The 22,897-nt window shown below is 36.9% G+C and overlaps 2 protein-coding genes across 2 annotated transcripts; one reads left to right on the top strand and one right to left on the bottom strand.

Annotated features, from left to right (window-relative positions):
- Nucleotides 1-703: 703 nt before the first annotated feature.
- CHRNA3 (cholinergic receptor nicotinic alpha 3 subunit) lies at nucleotides 704-10,465 on the top strand. The gene is made up of 6 exons (XM_054042196.1): nucleotides 704-875; nucleotides 2,844-2,983; nucleotides 3,077-3,121; nucleotides 5,633-5,742; nucleotides 7,112-8,123; nucleotides 9,208-10,465. Exons 1-6 carry the CDS (start codon nucleotides 821-823, stop codon nucleotides 9,334-9,336), a joined length of 1,491 nt encoding a protein of 496 aa, XP_053898171.1. The 5' UTR covers nucleotides 704-820; the 3' UTR covers nucleotides 9,337-10,465.
- A 4,349-nt stretch (nucleotides 10,466-14,814) lies between these two features.
- CHRNA5 (cholinergic receptor nicotinic alpha 5 subunit) lies at nucleotides 14,815-22,450 on the bottom strand. The gene is made up of 5 exons (XM_054042268.1): nucleotides 22,362-22,450; nucleotides 21,080-21,124; nucleotides 19,095-19,204; nucleotides 17,205-18,036; nucleotides 14,815-15,464 (listed from the first exon to the last, which is right to left on the bottom strand). The coding sequence occupies exons 2-5, from the start codon at nucleotides 21,104-21,106 to the stop codon at nucleotides 15,303-15,305; spliced, it is 1,131 nt and encodes a 376-aa protein (XP_053898243.1). The 5' UTR covers nucleotides 21,107-21,124; nucleotides 22,362-22,450; the 3' UTR covers nucleotides 14,815-15,302.
- Nucleotides 22,451-22,897: the final 447 nt, after the last annotated feature.

Genomic DNA, 22,897 nt, shown 5'->3' with positions numbered 1-22,897 from the left:
TGATTTCAAAGTAGGGGAGCAAGTCTACTACTGCCTTCACAGAGCACCCCCCTCAGTAAGCTGAAAGTGAAGCTAAAGTAGATGAAATGCAAAATTAAGATGAAGAAGTAAATACTTTCACACATGCCTGCAGGATTGGGGCTCTCCTCACTACAAAGCCTCAAATGGGTACAAATTTTTACCAGTGTCAACCTGAAGAAGAGTTTTGTGTAAGCTTGAAAGCTTGTCTCTCTCACCCACAGAAGTTGGTTCAATAAAAGAGATTACCTCACCCACCTTTTGGCAGTTTTGGTCTCTTGGGCTCAGTTTACTGCTAATTTGAGTGTCTCTAATGTCAATATCTATTTCAGCACAGTTCAGTTATAAGATTTTTATTAATTAAACCTGTTCTAATAGCTTGGCACAAAGTTCCTATAAAGATTAATCTCCTATATAGGAGCTGATTGGAAAAACTCTTAGCATTATCCAATTACTGGGCTCATTTATGCATCCACTAATGGCCTCTTGCCTACCCTTGTTGCCCAATGAATCGATGATTACTTCTTGCCTCCAGTAACTACATCTATTTTGTCTACGATTTATTTTGTGTTTCCAGTGCTCTCTGTTTATGACAATATGAACAACTGAAAAGGAGACAGCACAGTGTTGCTAATGGGATCTCCATGGTGCAGAACTGCTCTCCAGGGTCCTGCAGTCTGCCTTATACAAGGATTTTATACATTGGAAGATTGGAGCTGTCTGCACTTCCCATGCTTGTGCAATCCTAGCAGCTGAGCTTGTCGCCAGCAGTCTCTGTTGATGAGCAGTAATTCATAACGCCATGGGGAGCACATTCGCTCTATTTCTAGCTGCTGCTGTTTTCTTTTTCTTTAAAGGTGAGTGGTCCTTGACTTTTTTTTAAGAGGAGGGGGTAGAAGGAGGATGGGATATGGCTTTGTACAATTGTTTTTAATTGGTCTGGACTTAGGTTCAGCACTAATAAGTGGCATGCTGCAGGATTCGTATGAATCCCAGGTTCTTTTATTAAACAATTTTTAAATCTTGCCTTATGAACTCGTGACAAATAGCAGCCCTGATTTGGCATGCCAAATGGGTCCCAGGATCTCACAAAGCCATTGAAATGTTAACCAAAGAGTTGGAAAACTTCAAAATGGTTTTAAGGTTTAGCTCACAGTGGATATATGCTCTAAAGTGCTGGGGCATCAGCAGAAATAGGTGATGCCAAACAGCTGCTTGAAATAGCCTTAAAGGTGGCTCTGAACAGTGCAGCTTATCTCTGCAGAGCAAAGATCTCCTTCTTGCTATTACTGGTGCTCTGGGATGACAGCAACTTTAACCAGAATGTTGAAACACTGATTTATATATATGTAGTTATTGTCTACAATGTGATGGATGCTGGATGTGTGGTAAACACAGAGATTTAATTCACACGTTGTGGAAATGTAAATTGGTCAACAGCATTTGGGAAGGAGCTGGCAAAAGGCTGAACATGAATCTTAAAACCCACCTATATAAAGGACTCAGGCGTATTTAATCCAGGGGAATCTTTACTTGCTAATAATTATAGGTGAGATATCACTAAATGATTAGAGCAAGTCTACTGGCTAAAAAGTTAATTTTCCAGAAATAGGAAAGTATAAAGCTATCTATTTTAATCTGGTGTGTTAGTTTGAGTGACTTTACTACCCTTGAAAAAAATAGTCTTCAAAATGAATAGAGAGTGGGGATGTTTAACTGTATGTGGTCTGACATTGTGCCACGCTCAGACTAGATGTCAGCAGAACTTCTAGAATAGATCAGAAGGTAGATATTTTGTTTGTGAAACTTTATAGATCAGTTATTGTACATATGGGTATTTCTGCTTCCCTTCTGTTTGCTGGAAAATACTAACCTAGTATGACTGGGGGAAAAAACCCTCAAACATATCCTAGCAACTGCATGTAAATCTATATTCAGTCATACTGTCATATTTTAAAAGATCGACAGACTCTGTGTAGCTATTCCAGATTTACACAAGTGTTGCTGAAAGCAGAATTTAGCCCTAACTGTTAGTTTGTCTCACCAGCCATGTTGAAATATAACATTATCCATAAATGGAGAAGAGATCTAATTTTTTTAAATGAAAGGATTTGGGCATATTACATCCAAGTACCACTAGTGAGTCTCTTTAGGACAAGGCCACTAAATTCCAGGAAGGGTCTGCCTCCACTGTGTTTATCTGTTGCCTATAAGAATGGAAGCATAGTTTAGGGGACAGAAGATTCCCAGTTGTGCTTTGAGACCTTCAGTTTATAGCCATAAGGTACCACAGATAGCAAAACCAGCATCAAAAAGGGACAATTGCAAATAGAATGTACTCCCTCTGAAATGGTGAATCAATTTTAATCCTTGTTTCCTTATTTATAATGAACAAGCTGTTAGCATCATTGCAACCATCCTACAATGAGCCTCAGTCTCCTGGGACAGTAACTTGTCATATTAAAAAATGTAGTTTTAGCTCCTCATGGGCCTAAGTTTGTAAGAAAAATGTTTTCCTCTGACCCCGTTCAACCCCAACTCCTTTTTGTAGTGTTGAGGGACAAGGTGAGCCAGGGAAAAGGGCTTTTTCAGCTCCAGTTTCTATGATTTTATTAAATTATCCTTTAAAGTCCACTGGCAGAGACATATGAAAAATCTCTATCTACCATTACATTTTATTCTTCTATTTTCACCTTAAATGAATGCCAAATTAACATCATGCAGATTTAATGGCTGGTTATTTAATTTTCAAAGGAAATAGCATTTGGCCACATGAAACTTCCTGGGTTGTTTCAAAATCAGAAGCCAACATGATCTCTTTTCAGGTTGCAGTTGTTCAGAAGCGGAGCACAGGCTATTTGCAGCCTTGTTTGCCAACTACAATCAGTTTATCAGACCAGTGGCAAACGTGTCAGACCCTGCCATCATTCAGTTTGAGGTATCCATGTCACAGCTAGTGAAGGTGGTGAGTACTGGCTTCTTTCTGAACCTAGTAAGTGTTACATTATTAGGCCAAAGAAAGGCCCACTCCTTTTTTCAACATGGCTGTGTTTTTCAGGATGAAGTGAACCAGATAATGGAGACCAACTTGTGGCTGAAACATGTAAGTAAATATAATCCCAGCACTGATAATATCAGCTCAGTTCATTTTTCTTTTAATGTCAATATGGAGGTTTCTTGCTGTGTCCTCCACCCACAATTTGAGAAGCAATATGTTCTACTGACCATGGTTTGCGTAATGTTCATTAGTATCAGCATTTAGCTAACTAGTATAAAAGTGACATTGCACGTTATATTTATATAGCACTTTTCATCCAGACATCTCACAGCACTGACGATAGGTGGGAAAGTATTATTATTGCAATATTAGTTAGGTGAACTGAACAAAAAGGTTAATGATTTGGAGAAGGTCCCATAGCAAGCCAAAAAACAGGATCCAGACCTGCTGATTCCATGCTCTAGCCATTCAACTACAGTGGGTTCTTCCCTGTAACCATTAGGTCCCATGTTAGAGCTCTAACCCTTAGGTCATCCAGAATTCCCATATTTCCATTCAATCTCTTTAATTAAAAATGTAAACTGCTAACATTAAAGATTTGTAAACAGGAATATTTAGGTCAAAAGAAGGAACACCAGCTAAATAAACTGGCCTAGGAATATTTTGGGAGGAACAGAGGAGGAAACAGTTTGTATTTACTAAATACAAACTGTTTCTACTATGGAAATGTAACTATTATGTAAAGTAAATAAAATGTCCCTCCAGTCATGAAAAACAGCCCAACACCAAAATGCCTCAGCATTAGTAAACAAAAACTTAAATAAGCCAATGCTCAAAGATACTGGGACATTCTTTCTAGCCAGCATTTGTATTGATTTGACTTGCATTTAAGTAAAGGAAAGATCACAGCATCAGAGATGCTGGTCTGACTATGCTGCTTTGGTGCAGAGATCTGGGTTGGCCACACTTACCTTAATCCATTGCTGACACCTAGTGGTAGGCTATTTATTTGCATTAAATAATTATGGAGTCTCCTGTGGTAAAACCCACTGGAGCAGCGCAGGAGGCCTAGGAAACTCTGTGAAGCTCATCTTGTGGAGAGTAATTACACTGGCTACAGGGAACTTCATGTAGAGACAATGTAATTACCTATACAACAGCTTGGCCCAGACAACAGCATTAACACCCTGACTCTGAAAAAGAACCATGGCATTTTAATGACCAAATTGGCCAAGATTTTAGTTTTTGAGTCTCACCAAAAAAACGGTACCTGCCACTCTCCTTAAAATATGCTGGATTCTTTGTTCAATACTGACTCGGCATGCAGTATGCAGTGTTGCAGTAGCCATGTCGGTCCCAGGATATTGGAGACAAAAGGTGGATGAGGTAATATCTTTTATTGGCCCACTTCTGTTGGTGAGAAAGACAAGCTTTTGAGCTTACATAGAGCTTTTCTTCAGCTCTGGGAAACTTACTCAGACTACATCTACACTAGCACTTTTGTTGGTAAAACTTATGTCACTCAGGGGTGTGAATAAAAAACACCCCTGACTGACGTAAGTTTCACCGACAGAAGTTGGACAGTGCTATGTTGGCAGGAGAGAAGAGAGCTCTCCTGACAACAAAATAAAACCACACCCAATGAGGGGCAGTAGCATTGTCTGTGGGAGATGCTCTCCTGCCAACAAAGCAGTGTCCACACCGGCACTTTTCATTGGTAAAACTTTTGTCCATCAAGGTGTGGGTTGTTTTCACAGCACCAACTGACAAAAGTTTTACCAACAAAAGTGCAGTGTAGACGTAGCCTTAGTTTCCCAGAGATGAAGAAGAGCTCTGTGTAAACTTAAAAGTTTCTCTCTCACCAACAGAAGTTGGTCCAATAAAAGATATGACTACATCCACATTGTGTCTCAGAGGGAACTGTGTCACCTATTGAACTATCATCACTGTTTCTTATAGTACTTAGGCATTCCTTTGATATCTCCTATTCAAGCATTAACCCCGCCCTCCCCTCCTGTGCTGCCTTAGCTGGAGGGATCTGGCAGGGAGCTAGTTTACGATCTCAGAAATCTTTCTGGTTGCTCTAGAGATATTGTAAGATTGCTTTACCTTATGAATTGGGATCATAGCATGAAAATATCAGGAGCAATCAAATTCTAATATAATTGGAGGCTGAGAGGAAGAGGAGGCAGCCTGGTCTAGTGTAAAGGGAACTGGGACTGGGCATCAGGAGACCTGAGATGTATTCCTAGCTCTGCAACTGACCTGCTGTGTGACTTTGGTCAAGTCACTTCACCTAATTGAGTCTGTTTCCCATGTCACCCTCTGTCTGTCTTGTCTATTTAAAACATATGTTCTTTGGGGTAGGAGATTCTCTTGTGTGTATACAGCACCTGGCACAATGGGTTCCCAATGTATGTGCTAATGAATACAAATAAATAACATGTTCTTAAAAGGTGATACATCTAGTCATTAGAGCTTCTGAAAAAAACAAACACCAACTTTATAAAAGTGACATTACAGCAATTTGTTTTAATGGAAAGAATAGGCAGTAGTCCACAATTTCAGATGGGTCTTTTTGTAATTCTAATGCACTTTGGTTTCTTCCATGATTAGATCTGGAACGATTATAAACTTAAGTGGAATCCAGAGGAATATGGAGGTGCTGAGTTTATTCGAGTCCCATCTGATAGGATCTGGAAGCCAGACATTGTCTTATATAACAAGTAAGAATATGCCATATGGAGTGCCTTTACTCTTAATTTGTTTTGGTTTTGTATCATGAACTTTTAAAAAATTGAACATTCACATGAATATTACAAAAGACCTAAGATTTTTATCAAACCCAGGTACTAATACACAGCAACTATGGTATGTGTTGCAAACTGTTACTTCTCTAGTAGTAGAATTACCCCCAATCACTGCTCTTTTTGAACATCAATACTTTTGGAGTCTGTTGAGCTAATAAGTATTAAATATTCAAAACGCACACATTTTAATAAGCGAAACAGACAGGAAACTTCAGACTCTGCATCCCTGTGCTCCTTCTGCTTCCCACTCTTTCTATAAATGTTTTCTGCACTATATGCAAGGCTGGCAGTAAGAAGGGGGACATAGTTCTGCTACACAACTTTCCTCTCATTTACAAATGAGAAACTCTTCAATAATTCTGACCTTTAGTTGAAAGGGACTACTAGATCCAGACATTTTTTCAGTTAAAATTGCTACCCATCTGACATCAACACAGCATTAAGTATAACTATATAAAAGCTCCAGGGTTGGTACACTCCTAGGACTTTTGCTTCCAATGAGTCAATAGGAGACCAAATGTGTTACTGAGATGATATGTTGACTATACACTATATAAGGAAGCTGGCCTCAATGAAACATGCTTGAAATACTCTCCAATACAGGAGTTCCCAAACTGTGGTCTGTAGAGCACGTGCTGGTAGGTCCATGAAGAGCTGGCTAGTCATGTGGTGCTGGCTCCTTCTCTTCTGCAGTTTGCTAATCACATAAATAGCTAAAAATGCTTTCCCAGTCTTACTTTTCCATGTAAACAACAGCTGAAATTGTGATTGTGAACAGGGTGGGGAGTTGGCCCTGCTCTGATCCATGTATCTGCAGTGACAAGCTGTGGCAGGAGCCCTGAATTCCGGCTTTCATAGAGGAGCGATACTGCAAGCTACTGTGGGGATGGAGGGAAGAGAGAGAGTGGACCAAGCACAGTAAGGAAGATCAGCTTGTCCATCACTTTGTTCTGACACAAAGGAGCTCATGTTTGCTGCCTTGGGTATGGATCACATTTAGCCAGGTTACAGGATTAGAAAATACTACCATTTCGATCTTCAGCAGTTGTAAGTCCATGTAGCTCCACTGATGTCAATGGAACTATGCTTATTTATGCCAGCCATGCAATTCAGCATAGTTAACGTTACTGCTGGAATGCTGAAGTGTGCATTTGCTGACTTACAGTGCATGAATCCAGAGTCACTGTATATAAGTATTCCTATGTTCTTAACCTCTTATTATATGAAAGTAATCTAATTAGTTGAACTGCCTATCTTTTTTTCCCACCCTGGTTTATTTTTGCAGTGCAGTTGGGGATTTCCAAGTTGATGACAAGACAAAAGCCTTATTGAAATACACAGGAGAAGTGACCTGGATACCTCCAGCTATTTTTAAAAGTTCATGTAAAATAGATGTAACCTACTTTCCATTTGACTACCAAAACTGCACCATGAAGTTTGGTTCCTGGTCTTATGATAAAGCTAAAATTGACTTAGTTTTAATTGGCTCTACAATGAACCTCAAAGACTACTGGGAGAGTGGAGAATGGGCTATTATTAAAGCTCCTGGATATAAACATGACATTAAGTACAACTGTTGTGAAGAGATATATCCAGATATCACCTATTCTCTTTATATTAGGCGCCTGCCTTTATTTTATACCATCAACATGATTATCCCATGTCTGTTGATTTCTTTCTTAACTGTTTTGGTGTTCTACTTGCCTTCAGACTGTGGTGAGAAGGTGACACTATGCATATCAGTCCTTTTATCCTTAACTGTATTTCTCCTAGTGATCACAGAGACCATCCCTTCTACCTCTTTGGTGATCCCACTTATTGGAGAATACCTCCTCTTCACCATGATATTTGTAACTCTTTCCATTGTCATTACTGTGTTTGTACTTAATGTACACTATAGAACACCGAAGACACACACAATGCCTGAGTGGGTGAAGACCATTTTCTTGAACTTACTTCCCAAGATCATGTTTATGACCAGGCCTGCCAGTGATGAAGAGAATAATCAGAAGCCAAAGCCACTTTACAGTGCTGAACTCTCAGACTTAAATTGCTTCAGCAGCTCTGAAACCAAATGCTGCAAAGATGGCTTTATATGTCAAGATATAACATGCAGCTGTTGTCAGTATCAACGAATAAAGTTTTCTGACTTCAGTGGCAATCTTACAAGGAGTACAAGCTATGACTCGGTAGATGCTCTGCTTTCGTTTTCAGTTTTGTCACCAGAAATGAGAGATGCCATTGAAAGTGTCAAATACATTGCAGAGAATATGAAAATGCAGAATGAAGCCAAAGAGGTAAGAATAATTTTCAGCATTAGTTACTGAGGCTACAGGCACTATTTACCATGAGTGTTGGAGTGTGTTGTTTGTTTGTTTGTAGGAATAAACATCCCAGATGCCTTTCATAAAAACATTGCAGAACAATTCACAATTTCTCGATACAAATAACCCACATTGTTTACATTACAGGTGTATGGGGCCATGAATCACCCAGTGGATTGAAATTCATATTGGGGAAACACGGTGTTGCACTGAACTCCTTTTACTGCCAATGCCAACCCATCTGCTAAAGTGGAATCTATTATATTAACTCTTTTGGAGGGAGGAACAAGCACAAGATTTGCCATCAGAATGAGAACTTGGGAAATCCTAGCACAGCAGTTAGCTCCCTGTGTGCCCTTGGGCAAGTCACCACTGCCATAAAATGCATATTTACTTACCTGGCTCACAGAAGTAGTGAGGCTTTCCCAGGGGTGAAAGTAACTTAAAGGATTTAGCGGTATGCTGGAGTCCTCAGCGGGGGGCGTGGCCTCAATCGGAAGAGGTGGGGCCTTTAAATCACCCCTGAGCTACCAGCTACAGAGGCAGCTGGGAGCCCTGGGGCAAATGTGCCCAAGTGACTTTTGAAAGTGCTCCCTCTATAGAGTCTCTTTCACCTTCAAATTTCTGTGCCCACGGAAGAGGGGCCATATGTCCCCTGTGTGTTTAGTGAAAGGGACAGTTCTATTATCTTAAAATAGTGTTACAAAGTCAGGATTAATTTAGAAAGATTGCTTCTGCAACTCATGCAAAGCAAGTTTCAGCCATAATGAATCGAACCATTGGGAGGACGAAGAGATAGTAGTTAATTCTGCACTGTTTTTGGCCTTACTACAGATGGATGAATGATGGATGAATTTCTGCTACCTCAAAAGCCAGGTTGGAAGTTGTGTTCATATGAAAGAAGAAACATTCTGTACATGGAAGAGCTCCCATGTACATTTTTGCTGAACACAGAAAAGAGTTCTGATATTACCAAACAATTTACTGATCAGTAAACTTTACCTTTATCAGAACATGCTTGCTTCATGTCTTATTTGTCTGTGTTTATATTTTTCAGATTCAGGATGATTGGAAGTATGTTGCCATGGTAATTGATCGCATTTTTCTGTGGGTTTTTATTCTGGTATGTATTCTAGGAACAGCGGGATTGTTCTTACAACCATTGATGGCTGGAGATGAAATGTAGACATTCAAAATACTCTGTTGTAAAAGAAATTTGTTTGCTGACCAAACATTTTATGCTCTTTTAGTTACTTTAGCTGCTTCTGTATATAATGTTTTATTAGTAGAAAAAAAGATGTCGCTAGGCTTATTAAGCTTCACCCAGCAAAGCTTCGTTATAAATGTGAAAAGCTTTAACTGATATTAAAATGTCACGACAGCCAATCTGAAGGTAATATTCTCCAGGCTATTGCCAGATATCCCTTACAAGAGCTGGAGAAAATACAAGTAGGATATAAAAATTCACAGAAGTGTTTGTTAAACAGCATTTATAATATAGACATGTCCAACAGAAATTGGAAATCACAGCATTTCCACAGGAATGTTTAGAGGACTGACAGAAGGCTGAAGCATTTGGGTTACCTGACCTACTTCCAACACTCATGTCCAGTGCTACATCCTCCAGGATGCGACATGCTTCAGTACAATTCTTCTGGGAGCAAGATCACAACTAGTGCCAGAAAGCCACTCCAGTATACAGCCATTTAGAAACTGTAGCTCTTGAATTGCTGTACTAATATGTAACTTGTTGGTATATGATGTACCCATTATTATGCCAGGTTTTGAGAGGAACAATTAGTGGGTAAGTTACTTTAGAACAAGGCCAACTCATTTATAGCTGGATAATATGTTAAGGTAGCAAAGTGGCCATCACATGATTCTGTTCACCTCCCATTTTGGAAACGGAACAAAATTGCTAGCAAAAGGTCGTTGTTCAGATCTAATAATATCATTACACACACACACACATACACACTTTAGAGGAGACAAACAGCTCACATGAAGGAATTAAGATACTACAGGATAGTTTTGTTTCATATGCTATAGACAAGTACTTTAATAAAAGGTAGGTAGATATAAAAATTTCCTGTAAAGTGTAATAGAACTGCTTCTCATACATACATCCCATATATTTGTACCAATAACTGTAGAGATATTGGAGCATGAAGATAAATATAGTACACTAAAAGGGTTGGGGAAGGCGCTTGGTAAAAATGTGAATTGTTCTCTGTGCAAAATTGGAAATTTTATGGAAATGTGAACGTAGGTATATAAAATTTTTGAAAAATAAAGAGAATTATGTAGTTGCAAAACATATTTGTTATTCTGGTTGCATGACACTCTGTCTAGGATAACATTAGCTATTGTTTGGTGCACTCAGACCCCAATAATTCACAGAAGCACAGACCCAGGAATAGGGGATCTATTAGAAATTATTTGGTTTTAAAACACTTAGAGCAGCAATTTGAGGATGAACTGTAGAGCCCAATAATTGTGGTGTGAGCAATTTTGTCTTTCTGTAATACGTAAAAATTATGGAAGTGACTGAAAGCTTCACCCATTTTGAAAAAAATGTTACTTAAATCAGGATTGGGGTTGGGGCCCTGTTGTATTAGAACCTGACAATCAGCTCAAATGTAAATACAGCATAATTTTCATTTTTGTATTGAAGCAAGAGGGGGAATAAACATTAGCAGCAAGGTTAGAACCAGGTATCTAGTCCATACTGTTGTTCTCATTTTCATATAACATGACCACAGTAACTAAACATGTGCCCACTGCAACTGTAAGCAGAAGCAATGAAGAAAATATGAATGTGAGAGGAGATCCAAAACAAGTTCTGTGTCACCACTCACAGGCAATGGACTAGGGTGCTGATAGTCTAGGGTGCTGATAGACTAGGGTGCTGATGCACCTTAATACTAAGAAAGATAAAAGTTGAGTCATACCACAGGTCAAAGCAGATACCTTATTAGACGTCAATTTTTCAAAAGAACTATAACAACAAAGTAAGACAAGTTAATGTCTGATTACATGTAACTATATACATAAAGTAGATAAGTTAGAATCTTTTCAGTCACATGTACCTGTAAATTAAAGGCCAGAAAATGGCAATGTGCGTTTTTTTCTCCTGATCGTGAGCGTAATTTATACACTCTGTAAAGCCTAGAAAGTTACTCCACAGATGACATAGGATGTGAAGTAATTCATAGATTAGATTCTAGGACTGGAAGGGACCTCGAGAGGTCATCGAGTCCAGTCCCCTGCCCGCATGGCAGGACCAAATACTGTCTAGATCATCCCTGATAGACATTTATCTAACCTACTCTTAAATATCTCCAGAGATGGAGATTCCACAACTTCCCTGGATTCCTTTAACCACCCTGATAGTTAGGAACTTTTTCCTAATGTCCAACCTAGACCTCCCTTGCTGCAGTTTAAACCCATTGCTTCTTGCTCTATCCTTAGAGGCTAAGGTGAACAAGTTTTCTCCCTCCTCCTTATGACACCCTTTTAAATACCTGAAAACTGCTTTCATGTCCCCTCTCAGTCTTCTCTTTTCCATACTAAACAAACAAATGAGCAACTATATTGAAAATGTTCACAAAATAACTTTTATAAATACTAAATATGAAGTAATTCCAGACAGTATGAAAATCAGCATGACACCAGATCCAAACAGAAAAAAAAATGAGAAAAATCTAATTCCCCAACGCTGCAGCCACTACCATGTACCATTAACATCAAAGGACAGAGTGTTGTAATTTTCACAAAAGAAACCTTCACAGTAGCTAAATAGAAAAATCAGTATTTTTTCTAGCTATTTAAACAAGTATTAAAGAAAGTTATTTTCTAAAATGTTCTTGTTTGGCTTACTGAATTAAACCTGCATGTGGGGGTGCTGCTATAGTGTGACATACTCATGTTAAAAACAGCAGTGTAGAATACACGGGGAGATCTTAGATTCCAGGGCACAGTATGAGCATAAATTCAATCTAGTTGTGTTACTGAAACCTGATGGGATGGGTTGTAAGATTGGAATGTGACAATCAATGGTTATAACCTCTTAGAAAAAACTGAGTGGGCAAAAGAGGAAAGGTAATAGCACTCTTTCTCAAAAATGGCATTACCTTGTTTCCAAGTCATTGATCATTCAGAAGAAAATGATTTTGAATGCATAAGGATCAATGTCCTAACAGATAAAGCACAAGATGAAGTATTAGTTGGTGTCTGCTACAGACCACCCAATCACATGAGGGAACAGGATTACCATCTCCTTTTGCACCCATTTTTAATGTGCAGAGGGAAAAGCTGCATGATCATGGTGGACAACAGTTTGAGTGACACATGCTGGAAGTCTCATGCTGCTGGTACTCAAACATCCTTGGAATTTCTAAATATTATAGATAATAATTTCCTAACTCAATAAGTGTTGCATCCACCATGGGGGAATTCTATATTAGACCGCATTTTGACTGATAAAGAGGAAGTGATCATAGAACGTGATCACATTCATAATGTGTAAACAGAATAAAATCCAGACCGGTAATATTTATACTCAGTGCTTTAAAGGGGCAATTTCACAAAGCTGAAAACAATTATGAGCCAAATCAGCTAGATGAATTTAATCAGAAAAACATGAATGATAATTGGCAATCATTTAAGGACACTTTACTAGATGCCCCAAAAGCCACAATTCCACAAGCAAGGAAGAAGAACATACTGGCAAAAACTGACTTGAAATTGAGAGGGGAAGTGAAGGGAGCTATACAAAAATAATATATAACGAATGGAAGAAAGGGGAAGTTGACAGTAATGAATATAAATCAAGAGCTAGGAATTGTAGAAGGATTGATAAGGGAAGCAAAGGGACACAAGGCACAATCCATGGACAGCGGAGTTAAGGACAACAGTTTTGTTTACAAAAAGAATCCTGACAATAATATTGGTCCATTACTAGATGGAAATGGTAGAATCATTAATAATAACGCAGAAAAGGCAGAAGAGTTCAATAAACATTTCTGTTTTATATTTGGGGAAAAAACACTGTTGCAGCAGAAACGTTTCTCAGCACTTAACATTTGGCACTGTTGTGAATACTGTGTCCAGTTCTAGCAACCACAATTCAAGAAGCATGTTGAAAAATTGGAGAGCGTTCAGAAAAGAACCATGAGAATGACTGAAGTATTAGAATACATGCCTTACAGAGACAGACTCAAGGAGCTCAATCTATTTAGTTCAAAGAGAAGGTTAAGAGGTGACTTCATTACAGACTATGAACATCCGCATGGGGAACAAATATCTGATAACAAGCTCTTCAATATAGCAGAGAAGTGTAACATGATCCAATGGCTGGAAGTTGAAGCTAGCCAAATTCAGACCGGAAATAAGGCATACATTTTTAAACAGTGAGGGTAATTAATCAATGAAATAATTTACCAAGGGTCATGGTAAATTTCCATGATTGGAAATTTTTAAATCAATATCAGATGACTTTTTTCAAGATATGCTCTAAGTATTTTGGGAAATTATATGGCCAATGTTATACAGGAAGTCAGATTAGACCAGTGGTGGGCAACCTATGGCTCGTGGGTGCCTGTCAGGGTAATCCGCTGGTGGGATGCGAGACATTTTGCTGACATTGACCATCCGCAGGCACGGCTGCCCACAGCTCCCAGTGACCCCGGTTTGCCGTTCATGGCCAATGTCAGCTGCGGGAAGCGACAGCTCTTCCTGCAGCTCCCATTGGTTGGGAACGGCGAACCGCGGCCACTGGGAGCTGCGGGCAGCCATGCCTGTGGACAGTCAATGTAAACAAACTGTCTTGCAGCCCGCCACCAGATTACCCTGACGGGCTGTGTGCAGCCCGCGGCCCACAGGTTGCCCACCACTGGATTACGCTATTACAATGGTCCCTTCTTCCCTTCTGGCTTTGTAATCTATGAATTACATTAAAAAAAATTAAATCCAGAGACAGAATTTTGCTTCAGACCAGATGGCTGTACATTGAATAGATGTCAAATAAATACAGTTTTATTTTTAAAAAAATTTAAAAACTAAAAAAGATGCTTTATTATGCAAATATATTTAGTTGCCAATACCGCTAAAAAAAAACAAAGAACGTGTTCCCACCTAAGCTTAATTCTTATAATTCAGATTTATGCATGAGTCCAAAAGTGAAGAATTGAATTAACTGAATTTGGTTATAAAGGCATGCACACCTTTCAGCAAGTTTTCTTCAGAAACCAGGACTCAAATTCTTGTTTTGTATAAGTGCTTACAAATGTCATTTTGAAAAACAAAGAATGTTAGAGAGGAAGTATAGTCTTGTGGTTATAGCACAGGACTGGGAATCAGAATTATTTCAGAATTCAAGTGCAACTTTGGACAAGTCATTTAATTCTTTGCCTGTTTTTCCCTATCTGAAACAATACTATATACCTGTTGCGAGGTTTATTTTTGGTAAATTAAAGAAGTGCAAAATAGTATTAATTCCAAACTTAAACTGATAATTGAGCTGTGTCTTTAAAGTTAATAGTATTTTTCATTGAAAATGTATAAATAAAGACAAATATAGAACCATAGATTATTTTAATGTACATATTACACCTAGTGCATTAGAATAGATGGTTAATATTTGTAATTTACTTTAAAACTCAAATTTTCAGAACACTCAAAAGAATTTATTCTCTTAAAATCCTCTTCTGCTCATTGTGGTAAGTTAAGTAACCAACCACAATGCTCTAATACATAAACATCTACACACTTTTAACATTCAGTAGTACAGTGTATAGTTTATATAGTGTTTTGCCAATTCTAAAACAACTAGCATCTAAAAAGTTTTTTAAATCCCTCTAGTTCTCAGCAGTTATCTATGTACTGTATTTTGGGGGGGCATACAATACATGCAAGTGTTTGAAAAGGTGTGTTTGTTTTGTCCAGATTTAGAAATGAATTAGTAGGCTAACAGCTAAGCAGTAGGTATTGCACATGTCCTAAAATGCCATGATTAAATATAGGCATGATTCCTTATACTTAAGATTATAATTCTATTAAAAGTGTGCCATACACACTATTTGCATGAACATAGAACTACCATGTATCTTTTAAGAATCACGTTCATAGCAGAAGTGGTACCCCACCAATATTTTATGTGTGTGTGTTTCCAATGTGGACTGGTACTATTATATTTGCCCATTTATAAATAACAGGAATAAACAACCCAATTGATCCAATTATTGAAGCCAGAAGAAAAGTCCATAAAAACATTCGATCAAGCACCTGAGCTATAAATTTCCAGTCTTCAACAACCTAAAAAACAAACAAACAAGAATTGCTCAATATTCTAGAACATTTACAAATACAGGGCCAAATCCTATAGTCCTGATTCAGGCAGAAGTCCTATTGATATTGTGATGTCAATGGGACTTCTGCCTGAATAAGGACTGAAGAAGCTAGCACATAGTATAATTTTTTCTATTTTGCCAGTTCCATAAGCATTCAAGATCTTTCTATTGTTACACTTTGAGTTAGAGCAAAGTTGTCAAATTCATTTTGGGAAGAGGGCTGAATACTTTAGTTACAGCCAAAGAATCAGGGCCTAACTCTGCAAGGTGCTGAACACTTCCAACTTCCTGGGAGATGAAAGTATTCAACACCTCATTACTAGCATACTTCAATAGCAATATTCACAGTAGCAAAAATTCCACCTGTAGCAACTGTTAGCAGGATTGGACCCACAATGAGAAATCAAATTAGTTCTGTTTTTTCCCCCCACTTATTGAAAGATAAGTAAAATATTTACAAGTGATCCAGCTACTAGACCAAGGTCCTGATCCTGCAGGCACTGGGGCCTACCTAGGGGAAGCTCATTGTAGGATCAAGACCTTAGATTATGATTTTTTTCTCTTATTAGTGTTTTCCCTCACAATATATAGACTATATTTATAAATATATATTTAAAATCAAGATATTGCAACATTATGGCAAAGAATGCAAGTGATAAAAAGGAAATTGACCCAGAGCAACTGTTGTACCCCTAGCACACATTCAGGTATGCAGTTATTTGAATGTGTGATTGCTTGATGCATAAATACACCTGCACATTTTTTCCTTACAAATACCCCTTCACTTGTAGTTCAATGCAAAAAACATATGTTGGTGCAACATCACAGTTGAAAAATAATTCTCCACTCACTTATTCTAGTGTAAATCTAAATCAACAAAGTTACACCAGTGAAAGTGAGAGAAGAATCAGACACATAAAATTCAACATTGTGGGTCTGAGAGTAACAATATAGTAGACATAATACATATAGGAAATACTGTACATACAGAGATACTATATATAAAATGCACGAAGATAAGATACCAGTACAGCGCCTAGCACAATGGGCCTCTGGTCTCTGATTACATCTCCTAGGCACTACAGTAACACAAATAATAATAATACATTGTTCTGGTTTGGACTTAAGACTGCAAAATTAAGTTTAGTTCTATTTTTGCTGAACTACACATAAGATAGCTTTAATGTGTATTTTTTTAATTATAAAAATCAATTAAATTTAAAATGACAAAGATATCTTGTCATGTGTTAAAATTAAGAATACATACTCTCCAACAATAATGTGATAATGAAACAGTCCAGTAGCAACCCTACAGGCAAAATAAGATTTAGAATATTCATTCACTCTACTGTTGTAATTGACCAAACATCTTTAAGGGATTTATAATTATAAGAAAATATTTTCAGAAAGACCACAAAATGCTTAACTGTAAAAGGGAGCCAGGCAGATTTTGATCACCATTGCAGAAAGTATACAGTACTCATATGGAGTCTATCAAAAATGTACTTGTTTACTGGAAGGCCTTTTTATCACTTCCCAAAAGCAGGACATCTTGAAACAAAGCTAGCATTTCTAGCTATTTCAGGAAATATTTGGTCACTGCTATACTAGATAAGAACAGAGACAGGTATTCTAAGCCATTGTTTAGATTTCTATTCTACTTTCTAATCTGAACAAATGAGTGCAACATCACCAATACACACACCTCGCGAACGTCATTCTCCTTCATGATATGTCTTGTAATGTATCGGATAGACTCTCGAGCTGCTTCCAAGGTGTTCCTAGATGATTCTGATCCACTGATATTGCTAGTTTCTTCTTTCTGAGCAAAGTATCTATCTACATGACTTCTCATGCAAAGTATCTTTGGAAGTTTATGAAGAAATATCTTGCGGACCCAAGGTGCCATAGCATTGTGAGTAGAAGAGGAACGATGATGAATATTAATAGCAAAGACAGTTATCACAATGGACAGTGTCACAAAAATCATAGTAAACACCAAATACTCTCCAATAAGTGGTATAACTTTAGAAGATGATGGTATAATCTCTTCAATAACAAGAAGAAAGACAGTCAAAGACACCAGTACTGAAGTGCAGAGAGAAATTTTTTCACCTTCATTTGAAGGGAGATAAAAGACAAGGACAGTTAAAAATGAAAGTCCTATACACGGAATAATGAGAAACAGTGTGTAAAAAAGAGGCAACCGTCTAATTACAAATGAATATGTAATAAATGGGTACCAGCAGCATCCATCAGTTCTCTTCCCTTTGCTCCCTGTTGCAGTTACTATTTCCCATTCTCCATTATCAAAGAAATCTCTCTTGTCAACATCATAATCTTCTAGAATAATATCAACCTGTGAGCCATCATAGGTCCAGGAACCAAATTTCATGGAGCAGTTTTGGAGGTCAAATGGAAAGAATGTAACATCTATGGTACAAGAACTTTTGTAGTTTGCTGGAGGAGTCCAAGAAACGGTCCCATCATATTTTACTACTGTTTTTGTAGATGTTCCTTCAAAACGACCATCTGCACTGAAAGGAAAAAATATGCACATTTGGCTATGTTATTACACACATTACAACCAGATGCTTTTAGTTAAGGTTTCCTATTAAGTGTCACCATTCCAAAGTGTCATTTCAGATGCTTATCACTCTCAGATTTTTACCTTTAGAGTGGAAATTTTGCACTTTTGTCCTTAGATGAGGACTCTATTTTTTTAAGTTTAAGCTGATTAAGGAAAAGCAAACCATGAACAAACATTTTTCCCATAATAATAATATTTGTGCAACTTTTCTGAACAGCTCTAGTGCCTCAGAAGAGGGGGTCAAAACTTGACTTGTGATAGGAATCGCCCCTGCTTAACAGATGTGCATATTGGTGGGCTGGTGAAAATCAATTTTACTTTAATTTAATTATGCATGCAAAAAAACAAACAATACATTTACCACTTCCAAACTTTTTTGTTTTATAAATACAATAACAGAGTTTTTTTAACTAAACAATCAACCAGTGTTCTACAGGCACTGTGTATGCAAATATAAGTTGAGCAGAAACTTTCATTCAAAATTCAGTCTCTCCAAGTTCTATTACCTCTCTGCATAGATGTATAAGAAAGGTGAGTAAAGTTTAATTTAGCATCTTTGTATATTGAGTATTATATATAGGAGGATGTATTTTGATGGCCTCAGCCTATTAGTTTGTATTCAGAACTGTGCACTCTGGTGGACTCTGCAGGAGCCCTAGCATAAATGAATGCATGTTTGTGCAGGACAGTGTTCTACTTCTGACTAGCAAATCTTTTCATATGAAGGAATTTAATTATTTTTTTTAAAAAGTCCTAGAAAATTTCATAGAAAAAGGGAATGTTATTAAGATTGTAAAGCAAAGCACTCAGAAGTCTGGAAATGTCAAAGGTAAGGCAGTCCATGCATTTTTAATTCTGACACCTTATGAGCATGTATTATAATACAGTCTAATTATGGGATCACAGACTATTTACCTGCAGAACCCATGCCTCATTCTATGTGGAGAGTGGATGGTCAATGTGGCAGGGGTAGATTTATTTTATAGAATAAGATTAAAATCTTACTTGTCATACAACACAATATCTGGAATCCAGATAGACTCTGATGGGACACGAATAGATGTTATTCCAGCGTAGTCTTCAGGTTTCCACCTTAATTTTACATCTATCCATTCCTATAAGTACATGACAAATGTTATAGTATCTTTAAAACTGACTTAAAATAGGCAATATATAGATAGTTTTTGGATGAAAAAGAAGTAGAAGGGATGTAAAAGAGAGATCAGACTTTTTGCTTCCACATCTCACATATTAAAATGAACATGGTGACCCAGTTAGTCATTATCTACCTGGTCCAATTTTTCTTTCTTCAATTTTAAGAGCCATTTAGTTCCACAGTACTTCTGTATGGAGTTTTTAAAAATATTAAAATCCTCTTTAACAATGTAGTCACATAAATTAAAGCAGTTACAAAATAAGGATGAGCAAACTTTAAAAAGTTTGGTTTGGATAAGCATCCAAAAGTTTGGAAGCTTATCTAAAGCTGATCTGAACTTTAGGGTCAGAAAAGAAGATCCTGCTGTCTCATGAGATTGCCAATGCTTTCTGGATCTGTCAGCACTAGAAATAATATAACTCCACCTTAACATTTTGGTACTTTTATTTCTGAACTAGAAAATGTAGAAGTGCAAGAAAAAATAGGATCTCAAAAGATTCACCATTTGGGTAGAGCTTTAAATGTCAGTTTAGGCCACTTATTTTAACTGAACTGGTTCATCTAGTTAAAGTACTGAACAGTGATAGTTGGGGAGGGCATAAGTAGATTTCACCAGACTTTCTTGCTATTCTGAAGTAGTAGCAGGTGATGGTAAGGGCAGGCTACTTCTTCAAAAACCAGTGTAAGGGAGTCCCACGTACTCCCCCACCACAGTCAACTATTTAATAGCTAATCTAAAAAGAAATGCTTGAGTATAAATAAGAGACAAGAAAGGTGAGGTAATATTTTTTACTGGACCAACTTCTGTTGGTGGAAGGTACAAACTTTTAACCTACATAGAGCTCTTCTTCTAGTCTGTAGAAGGAAAGAGTAGCTCTGTGTAGCTCAAAAGCTTATACTTTCCATCATCAGAAGATGGTCCAATAAAACATATTACCTCATCTACATTGTCTCGCTCATATCCTGGGACCAACACAATTGCAACAACACTGAAAACAACTAAGTATATATTGCAGTTTTTATGGGAAAGAGGAAAATTGAGAAAGTTCTACAAATATAATTCAGTAAACCGTGTGCTCACTGCACGTAGGGGGCCTAAACGTTTCTCAAAGTCAATAAAGGTACAGGGAAGAGATAGAGGACTGAAGATGGTAAGTGGGGTGAAAGGAGGAAACACTTTGTAACAATTTAAGGGTAACTCAGTGACAAATATATCTAAAGATAATAACTGCGTCAAAGTTTAGTTCTGGATTGTGATTATTATAACTTGAGGGCACCTCCTGCTTATGATCTAATACCTTTACCTAGGGCAGAATAAACCAACTAGGTGTTTATAGCAAGCCCCTCCTCCTTGACCTCCAGATAGATTATTGGACATGAAATTAAAAGTCCTGAGCTTTGTTAATCAAAATAGGATAAAAAATATCTTAACAGTATAATTTTAAAATAACTTTTTAAAAACAATTATACAAAGCTATACTATCTTGTGCTTGTGACAGTTTCTGACTAAAAACTGGTTATAGGAATTTCAAAATATATGTCTGAATATATGTATCTTCATTTCATAAATGTATCTAAAATATGCCACTTTTATTAGAAATTTTCTTTTTTGAAAAAGCTTTTAGATGTATTTTTTAATTATTGAACTGAATTTTGTGGCTATTACTTCTTTTGAGCATTATGATGTGCCTTTTGTGTTAAACATGCTATATAAAATAAAGGTTAATATAGTTTTTAGATGAAGATCCTATAAATATACAACCACCTAAAAAATCTCCTTACAACTTTACATTTTAGTCACTCAATGGACTCTTCAGTTGACATTTGCACATACCTGTTTCATCCAAACATTTGTTGTCATCAACTGATTTTTCTCATCCTATAAAAAATTTAAACAGCATGTTTTTATGGGAACAATGATTTTACACTGCTTATTCACTGTAACCAACTGTGGTTTTGTTCAAAGGAGGCTCATTAAGTTGCAATACAAATATATTAATTAAGAAGGATTCCATTTGAAAAGCCTGTTTGTCTATTTTTTCTAACTACTATTGTTACAGCCACCAACTAAGATTACAGTAACCAAAATAAGTTAATGAAAAAGTGATTTCCCCTCCTCCTCACATCCAACATTGATTTACTTTGTATATTTTACAGCATTTCACGTATAGTACTACTGTTTCCCTGTAGAGTCATCAAGGAACAAAATGACTAATTGAAAATACTCTTTAAAACCATTATGGGAACAGAAAAAGCCTTACAGATTTTTTTTTTTTCTGTTTAAATTCAGAATATACTTTTCAGAAGGTGCTCAATTAGGAAACATTTTTAAAATTAGTAAATTAAAAAATATCAAGTTGAAATCTTTAATGTTCTAAGCTATGCCATGCCAGTAGATTATCTCCTCTTTTATGGAACTGACATGTTCAAGGACATTATCTTTATTTCTTCTTTTTTTGTGCAATAACTTTTCTATATTTTATGTTTATAGAACCAACAAGAGAACAGATTGCTACAATTTAAAACTTTTTGTATTTATTCATTGAAATTAATTTTAAACAATAGAAAACCCAATAACTCTACATATACTGACAAAGAGTCCTGTGGCACCTTATAGACTAACAGAAGTATTGGAGCATAAGCTTTCTTGGGTGAATATGCATCTGACGAAGTGGGTATTCATCCATGAAAGTTTATGCTCCAATACTTCTGTTAGTCTATAAGGTGCCACAGGACTCTTTGTCGCTTTAAGATCCAGACTACCACGGCTACTCCTCTGATACTCTACATATACTAAAAGCTTTAGTTAACAAATTTTACAGAAAACAAAAATATGTCCAAGGGCCACTTATTTTCATCATTCTCTCTGTGGCCTCTAACAATTCTATTTTTCTTCCTTCATCTTCACTTCTTTGAGGCTTTCTCTTTCTGAGACTTCCCTCCTCATTGCACCCTTATCTATATATGCCTCCTTTTAAAATGTTTCATTTATTTTATATATATATATAATATGCACAATTATTTAACAATAGAATATCAAGTTATTTTTCATAAACACTTTCCTATTCTAAAAGCTTTGCTCAGTTTGTAGTTTTAATATTGTTTACCATACATACCACATCCACTAACTGAGAGATCGCAAGACCAAACTTTATTTTTATTGTGTCATTCAAGCGTTGGACTGGGCGAACCCATTTTTGATAGTCTTGAAATAAGTGTTTAAACAAACGATCTTCACTTTTAGCAATAAAAGAAGGTTCTGATATACCTACACAACAAAAGAAATATGTTTAATATACACATATAGTGAAATACAATGTACTCATTTTCATGAACATTGGTACAACTTGATATTTAATTATGGTAGATCGATTCAGGTATGTACATGTAGAAATTTATTTCTCATCTAATCCCCTTTTTTGTCTGTGAGGGTGGTGGAGGTTAAGCCACCTAGGGTTAGCTTGATAAAATTCACTGATTTTATTATTCATTACTCTTGTTAGCACCATCATACTTTCCAAATCTGAAGCCCAAGAAGAGAGGACCCTTATCTCACCATCTATGAGTAACACTGGAAAAAGTGAGACATAGTCAAAAATTTCTTGTGCTATTTTTACAAATCATCCAGGTACCAGGTAACTGTAAAAATCCT

The sequence above is a fragment of the Malaclemys terrapin genome, chromosome 10 (genome assembly GCF_027887155.1).
Source record: "Malaclemys terrapin pileata isolate rMalTer1 chromosome 10, rMalTer1.hap1, whole genome shotgun sequence".
Taxonomy (NCBI): domain Eukaryota; kingdom Metazoa; phylum Chordata; order Testudines; family Emydidae; genus Malaclemys; species Malaclemys terrapin.
Note: the sequence above shows the minus strand (reverse complement) of the source record. Positions and strands in the feature narration are given on the sequence as shown.